This window comes from Nanorana parkeri, unplaced genomic scaffold, assembly GCF_000935625.1.
Source record: "Nanorana parkeri isolate BGI_ZX_2015 unplaced genomic scaffold, ASM93562v1 scaffold956, whole genome shotgun sequence".
NCBI classification, from domain to species: Eukaryota; Metazoa; Chordata; class Amphibia; order Anura; family Dicroglossidae; genus Nanorana; species Nanorana parkeri.
In genome coordinates this window covers 426,538-435,419 of record NW_017307224.1, presented here as the reverse complement: position 1 = coordinate 435,419, position 8,882 = coordinate 426,538, and the positions used below count along the sequence as shown (strand labels likewise).

At 41.0% G+C, this 8,882-nt stretch overlaps 1 protein-coding gene across 1 annotated transcript in view; it reads left to right on the top strand.

The window, feature by feature from the left end:
* The window catches only part of GLRA3 (glycine receptor alpha 3), a 145,243-nt gene that overhangs the window by 115,073 nt on the left and 21,288 nt on the right, over positions 1 to 8,882 (top strand). Inside the window, exons 5-6 of the mRNA XM_018566521.1 lie at positions 2,501 to 2,583; positions 6,929 to 7,066. Of these exons, the coding sequence (XP_018422023.1) occupies positions 2,501 to 2,583; positions 6,929 to 7,066 (221 nt within the window). The remainder of the gene's footprint in view (positions 1 to 2,500; positions 2,584 to 6,928; positions 7,067 to 8,882) is intronic.

Genomic DNA, 8,882 nt, shown 5'->3' with positions numbered 1-8,882 from the left:
TATATATATTCGTATTAATCTCGCTTAAACAAGAATTATCCAAGGTCATTAAAAGGACATCACTCCAAAACTGCGTCTTTATAAGAGAAATGTCAGGAGCAGCCTGTAGCTTTACAGACACAGTGGAACATAAGCATGCCATTCAGTTTGTCCTTTAGTTACATCCCCCCCCCTTCTCCCCCCTCTGTCCCTCCTAAACAGGTTATACCCCTCTATATTAGTAGCCCAGTCATGCGTGCTGTCCAGCCAGGTTTCCGCTATACCAACTATGTCGAAGTCCTCTTCAATTAGCCTAATTTCAAGCTCACTAGCATCACTAGCAAGATTGCAAATCTACTGGAAGTAGGCTTTAAATGTTGCTGTTGATGTAATGCAGAATAATATACAAATGTTCAGTGAAAATGTTAATGGTTGATATCTTTTAATAATATTGTATGCATTCTGTAACCATTGTGAATGCACGTATGCATTATGTCGACAATTATGCTCCAAATATATGATGCTTTCATAAATAAAGGAAAAATATAGCATACTTTCAGTGAGCACATGCTTTAATTATTACTTCAGGACAAAAAGTAGGGCCATTTTAATGCTGGCCCTAAAAGCTGCTTAAACATACCTTCATTTGGTTTCCCTGCTGCTCAATTTGCCCAGTTCTTTCAAGCATGAGGGAGCATGTGAATCATTCCCTAATCTACAATGTGGTAGCGCTGGTGCTAGGTAACTGTCCTCTCAGTAGCCCAGCATTGTCACATGGCAAGCAGGGATAGAGTCCTCATCTCTGTGTAGCTGATAAGACATGATTTGGAGCTTACACATGGCTTCCACTCTTCACTCCCAACAGCTGGGGAAGCCAATACAAACATGATCCCCTTGCGTTGCCCTGCGTGAGAAAAGTACATATTACCACCAAAGTAATTCTAATGTGACATTCACATTATGATGAGTAGGGATGAGCCAAGTGTTCGATTCGAACATGAGTTTGAATCGAATATCGGCAGTTGGAACGCTCGCCGTACGCCAAACTTTATGGGATGTTCGTGGTGGGATGTTCATGGTGGTCAGGTGCAAGACTTTGCCCAATCAGGGCTAAGCAGAGGAGGGGCATGAAGGAGAAAGTTCTCTATCAGGTCCCCTATGCTGATTGACAGCAGGCAGTAGGCGGGTGCAATAGCCAGCTTGCTATTGGCTATTGCATTTTACAATATCCTGCAATGAAGAGGAGGCAGGGGGGCGGGGCAGAGGAGCCGCGGCCGGACAGGATCAGAAAAGAAGCCGACGGACCAGGGGACCGGAGGCTGGGACAGCAGAGGAGGTACTGGGGGCAGTGAAGGCATGCAGCGGCCTGTGTCCCCGCTGTCTCTGCCAACACAGGCGCGGAGAGCAGCGGGGATTTGAAGGGACACAGGCCGCTGCAGCCACAGTTCTCCAAAATGTATCGGCAGCTGACAGTACATTTAGGAGAACTGTGGACCCGGTTAAGTACAGTTGGTCCGTAACTGGGGGACTGCCTGTATAAGCCCTCTTAAAGGGGACATTCATTTTGAAACGTTTGACCCCCATTCACTTGCATTAAGGTCGAGTTCGTATTCCGAACTTTTCGGCCGTTCGAATATGAACCGAACACGGGGGTGTTCGGCTCATCCTTAATGATGAGGATGCCTTTGTTTTGAATTTACAAAAGGATGGCAAAGTGCTGCTGTCATACTCTGCAATAAGGTAGTAAACTAGAAAGGTGACCAAAAGACCTCCGGATACAAGATGTGTTGCTTTTCCTGTCAGAGTAATGTCAGGAATAATGACAATTACAACACATTTGCTGGAGATCCAATTTCATTTAAATGGATTCAACCATTCCTAATTATTATCTTTTTTTGCTTGTTCTACACCATGTAACCATCAAAAAGTGCCATCTGAGATTTCCTCCTCTATATAATTTCCTGGCAATTTTGGTTGTAGAGTTTTATTGTCTTTCTGGAGAACTATGTTGATTGCAATAATGTTATCAGTTTTGTGCATATCATTCTCTGTCTCTTAGATAATCTAAAGGCCTCTAGGTATTATTTCTTGTGGATTAAATGTTTGTTTTATACTGCATGGTCATCCTTTAAAATTACTTTTAAATGACCTTTAAAAGGTATAAATATTACATTGCTGCAGCAGCTTGCAGTCTACACAGCTATGTCCAAGTACTGGACTGATTTCATGGGGCAAACCTCCACCATTTCCTTGGCCAGTTCTGTCGTATTATAGTAATTGGCCAATGGGAATGTGTGGAAGATGGGAATGTGTGGAATGTGGAATGGTTAGGGAGCCTGCACTTAATACTTGCTAAAAGCTTTTTTGTTGTTGTTGTATAAGTGATGGAGTTGCTTTAGGGATTTTAGCACCAGTGCTTATATTCAACCTTTCCTAACGCAATGAAAAGCTTATGTTTTAAAATATATAAATATATGTATCTAATGTCAACACATGTATGTGAATGTATTTATTTATTTAGATTGACACTTACATTATCCTGTCCTATGGATCTGAAAAATTTCCCTATGGATGTTCAGACTTGTATTATGCAGTTGGAGAGCTGTAAGTAACAAGAAATTATATCTAAATTCACACATTGTGCTTTTTTTGTACAGTTAAGATTTTATAGATTAGATAACTGCCATCACTGACCTGAACGCCTGAACACATATTGTTCCTGTTGTATTAATATGAATAGTAACTATATAGTACATTTTTCATATGTTTTCAATATGATTTAATATTTTAGTTTTAGACATTTATAATAATACAATGATTTATTAAAATTGTATATATGTGATTAAGAGCTACTGTAACACATTGCATTTTGTTGTGCTACATAGTAATGTTTTATATTATGATAAGATATATTGTAAAAATTAGGGATGCACTGAAACCGTTTTTTCTGTATAGAGTACCGATATTTTTTTTCAGTACTCGCCGATACTGAATATCCATACCAGAAGTCCCATTAAGGAAGCCGGGGGGCATGTAATGACTCACCACCCGGCTTCCTGATTAGCATGGAAGCCGTCTCCATGCTCCCTCGTCACCAGGTGATGAGGGCGCATGGAGTCAGCTTTCTAGCCAATCAGGAAGCCAGGGAGCGGGTAATGACTTGCTGCTCTGCTTTCCTGATTGGCCAACTTCCCGATCAATCAGATAGCTGGGCGGCGAGTCATTACATGCCGTCCAGCTTCCTGAGTGGCCGGGGAGCCGGCTCCATGCTCCCTCATCACCAGGTGATGAGGGAGCAAGAAACCGGCTTCCTGGCCAATCAGGAAGCCAGGGGGCAGGTAATGAGTCTATGTTTTGCTTTCCTGATTGGTCAGCTTCCTGACCAATCAGGAAGCTGGTCGGCGAGTCATTACACGCTGCCCGGCTTCCTGATTGGCCGGGAAGCCGGCTCCATCCTCCCTCATCGACAAGGGAGCATGGAGCTGACTTCCCGGCCAATCAGGAAGCCTGGCAACATGTAATGTCTTGCTGCCCGGCTTCCTGATACCGGAAGTTTCGGTATCGGGATACGCATCGGGAGCATTTGGGCAAGTATGAGTACTTGGTATCGGCACCGATACTGATTCTAGTATCAGTGCATCTCTAGTAAAAATACATATACCAGTGTAGTTCAACCTTTGTACTGAAAAACAATTGTTACATCTTTAAAAACACTTGTTGATTCAGGGGAAAGCAAAAGCATTTCTAAACCATTATGTAGTTTCAGAGGGAAAACTTCCTTTCTGACACTTAATAGATACATTTTATAAATCCCTTGCTCTGCATACTATCATAGTTTAATTAGTTATGGAGGTTACATTATACATTAACTTCATTCTGTTATGAAGGCCAATTTATTTCATAAGACAATCTAATGCAAAGAGTAAATTAGTCAGCTGACTTTAGAAACTTAGGGACAGTAACAAAAAGTACATATTAGACACAAACTTAGCCTTAATTAGTCTGTAGTGTGTTTGAAAATTCATGAATTTGCCCGTTTATTAAAACACGCTTGTTTGCGAATGTCTTGCTTTGCATTTCTGGTCTTCTGCAAAGGTTCTTTCCCTGCATGTTTCCATGAAATTTTAGCAAAATGGTTGGTTAATTGGCTCCTCTCTAAATTGGCCCTAGTATTGTGAGGTATGGAGTTTAAATTACAAACTCTTGTAGGGCAGGGACTGATGTGAAGCTACAATATGTAAAGCACTCTGTAAATTATTTATAAATATCTGTAATGATAATTTGCTGCCTTGCAAGAGCCCATTCAACACCACGGCAAAACACATGTCAGAGTGCAGGGCACATGTGATAGTGAAGTAGTATCAACTTAGAGGGTTATTCACAAAGCCGAAGGCAGCCGAGTGAAAAACTGAGCCGATGTGAAGTGAGCTGAAAGACGTTCGGCTATTCACTTCAGCTCAGTACGGCTGATTTCAGCCGTACATTGGCTACAATCAGCCATACATCGGCTGCCTTCGACTGCCTTTGGACAGCCAAACATGCTCAGCATATTCAGCTTAACTGAAGTGCAGAAGGAGTTCAACACAGCCGATCCAACATCTGGGTCAGCTGAGCCGAAGCTCTGGCAGTTCTCTCGCTGTCGTTCGCCCCTATTCTTATAGGGGCCGAACGGCAGTGAGTGAATAGCCGAATGCCTCCGAGCAGCAGTCGGCTCAGTTATTTTGCTCACTACCTCCGAAGTAGCAAGCAGAATAGAAAAAAATATAAACAAATGAACATTTAAACAAAATTATATAAATAAATGTAAAAAAAATTAAAAATTAAAAAAATTAAGAAAAGAAAAAAAAATGTTTAAGAAAAGAAAAGGAAAAAACTGCATGGGGTCCCCCTCCCAAACAATACCAGACCCTTTAGGTCTGGCAGGAATGTTATGAGGGACCCTTATTTAAAACAAAAAGAAAAAAATATGTGGGGTACTCCCCTTCAGGTCTGGTAGGAATTTTAAGGAAGGACCCCAAGTTAAAAATAAAAAAAGTGCATGGGTTCCCCCAAAGTAACACCAGTCCCTAAGGTTTGGTAGGAATTTTAAGGAGGAACCCCATCCACAAAAATGGGAGGAAAAAAGTGTGGGGTCCCCCTAAAATTGCCCACCAGACCCTTGATCACAGGCCTGGCAGGGCAGGAAAGGGGGAACAAGTGAGTGCCCCCCTCCCTGCCATACCAGGCCACATGCCCTCTGCACTGTGAAAGTGCTTTTCCAGGGTCCCCCCTGGAAAATCACCTTGTCCCCATGGCGATGGGGACAAGGACCTCTTCCCCACAAGCCCTGGGGCACTGGTTGTGGGGGTGCGGGCAGGGGGGCTTATTCACATCACGGACCCCTTTAATAAAGGGGCACCCAGATGCAGCCCTCCCCTTGTGAATGAGTAATGGGTAGTTGTACCCATTCACTAAAGAGTTAAATTAAAAGTTTAAAAAAGACGCCAGACTTTAGAAAAAATCAAAACAACATATAAACATTTGGGCGGAGCTGGCAGTCACATCCCCGCTAGCTCCACCCAACTGTTTACATTTGTCAGGCACCTTGACACTCTGCCCACAGGTCCTGGACAAATCAAAATACATGGGCGGAGCCAGCCATGCCATCACAACTGGCTGTGACACTATGGCTGGCTCCGCCCAGCTGTTGTCTTTTGCCGGGAGAACGGTCGGCATATGCCTTCGACTCGGCTGAGCTGCTCAGCTGCCTTCGGCTGCTGTACGGGCCCTTGTGAATAGCCAGTACAGCAGCCCTTCAGTTCACGTGAAATGAAGGGCTCCGGCGGCTGAAGCAAGCTGAAGGATCAGCCGAAGCTACAGCTAGATCCTTCAGCTCAATAGTGAATAACTCTCTTGGTGTGAGCCTGTTCTTTCCTTATTTACACTCAATAAGGTGCACACATATAAAGATCATTGTTAAGCTATGTGAGAATCCCATTAATGGCACTATGGAGAGCAGCTCTGTGTCATAACCACAGACAGAAAAAGTGGAACAATTTCAGTCCAGTTAAAGATAGGTAAATAGTAAAGTGCATAAAGTAACAAAACACCTAATCCAGAAAAAAAAATGTATTTCACTTTGGACAGAGGTTAGAGGGTTAAAGACTGTGCCAGTTATTTATTATCATCTGTGTCACTTTCAGGTTGACCCAACCCCCCTCCACTTCCTGTCCAAAACTTTCCAATAGATACAGAAACACAATTTTAGTAGAGTTAGGAAGGGTTAGAACTTTTGACAATGGCCTGTCCCGGTGACAACCACAACTGATTTCTTGTGGGAAGTAAAGGAAATTCTCCCCAGACAGCAGAAAACAGATTTCAACCCAGTCTGTTGGGGAAAAAAACAGTTATAATTGAAACATATTTTCAAAGAAGGATTACACCTAAATATAGTATAAAATATTGTTAGTGAAATCTATTTTTACCATTGATCTAAGAAGTTATAGCAAACCAAGTTTTGACAGAGAAACTTGTATAATGAATTGTGAATCTTAGATGATCACATTCACTTTGGTTGAACAGATTTTGACATAGCAGTTGTTTCTTGTCAGATTAATGTCTTTGAATTTGGGATATTTCTTCTGGCAACAGTTGACATGCTTCAAATGATAATCAGTATTACCCACAGCTGTTTTCAATTGAATACACACCATACTATTGAATATCAAAGTAATTTCTATGAAGTCATGTACATAATTCTGAGGCATTGTCCAAGGAACCTGAAAATCTGCCTCAGATAACACTACACTATCATTAATAATGAGACAGATCTTGTTTTCTATTTGAATACAATATAATAAACATAATAGGGTTTTATTTTCAATGTAGAAAGTACAATTAATTATTGTTATTTAATTTATCTTGATTTTTGTACATTCTTCTCTGTAAATGGTGAATACGTGTCTTCCAGTTGGATACACAATGAATGATCTTATTTTTGAGTGGCAAGACAATGCACCTGTGCAGCTTGCAGATGGGCTGACCCTTCCACAGTTTGTTCTAAAAGAAGAAAAAGATTTACGTTACTGTACAAAGCATTATAACACAGGTATGCAAATCAAGTCAATGTTTACTTCATTTCTTTTTATGGGTTATCAGGAGTAGATGTTCCTTGACATAAGTCAATGTTACATTTTGTAACACGGTACATCAACAGATACTCATGCAACCTGGGCTTTATCCAACACCCAGTCAGAATGGTTTGCTGAACAGATTATACTATTTAGAGCAGTATTTTAACCACTTGAGTATCCACCTGTATTACCCCTTCATTGGAAGGCCATTTTCCAGTTTCCAGTGCTGTAATACTTTGACTGACAATTTCTCTATCATGCATCAATATACCCACATAAATGTTATATATTTTATTGAGACAGATAGTGGTTTCTTTTGATGGTATTTAATTACCACTTTTTAATTTTTTTTATACTATACAGTAAATTGAAAAAAACACATTTTAAAAATAAATGTCTCCCTTCATTTCTTTTGAAATGAAAAATGCCAAGACAGTGCACACACCTTTACAATTACCCTTTTGGAAAGTAGACACACTAAGGTGATATAATTTTTTGCCACAATTTGTTGGAAATCAGGAAACACGCTGGCATTGAGGGGGTTAAAACATAGAGCACTAGATACCACTCATACATCTCATACACAGAGAGAGGAGGTGGTGAAGGAGTAATGTACAGGTCACATACAGTGGGAGGATGGAGATAAATGGGTTAATGTGCAGATTTTCAGGATAAGGAAGGTGAAGGGATTTAATATACAAATCACATAGACACAGGCTGGAGATCAGTAGTGAAAGTGGTAAAATGTATTTGGAGCTGCTGCAGCAGTGATGTCTCCTGTGTTCAAGAACTAATTAATTAGTAATTCATTTGTTAGTTTCTGTTCCCTCTCCATCCTCTGTTGTAAGAGGAAGGGGAGGGCTCACAGATGTAAACGCTACACTGTTTAGTGAGATTTACCTTCACTTCCTGTTCTGCTGACAATGTTTTACCAAAGAGGAAGTAAGAGAGAATCTGCAACAGACAGAAATACGAATCTCATAGGGGCTCTAGCATTCCTCTACTCTACTAAAGCAAAACATTTTTGTCTCTGTCTCTGCTGATGTAGTAGAGTTCCCCACTTCATTTCTGGTAAAACATTTTTAGCAGGACAGGAATTGTGAGAAACCTCACTAACAAAGCCCCAGATTGGAGAAAAAACAGACAGGAGTTCTACTCCTTCCCATGCCATCCAAAACTAAAAAATAATATTTGGGCTAGACATACACTTTAAGATCAATTATACGATTGTCCCAATGAACCCTGCAAGGTGCTATATAGAGAGGTTGATGGAGGACCTCAAAAATATTTTGCTATGGGACCCTATAAATTGTAGTCACGCCTCTGGATATCATGTGCTGCATTCAAGCTTTTAAGACAGCAAGCTTGTTGTAAAGACATACAGTATACCCATATTTATGCTGCATTATTTCTACTGTCAGCGCAGAGTGCAGGTTATTGTGGAGCTTCTGTCATGTTCAGCGCATGCACCTTTCATACCTTATCTAGTAGTCCTGGTGATTGTTTGTCTGTCGCTCTCCATATGTGTGTATGTGTGTGATTTTGAATGAACCCAGCAAATGGGAACTACAGGCCACAGCACTAAACAAAATTGTGTGCTTCCCGAGATTTCTTAACTGACCACCTTAACTGGGTGTGCTAAAAGTCCAGCACGACAAATGTGCCAATTATTTTCATATCATTTCTCCCTTTTAGTATATCATACTCATGTGTGCCATATTCACAGTTAACAATTACTAGCTAAGCATCCTGGATGGAAAGGGTAATGGGTCAGGGTTTAGTTGTCACGTG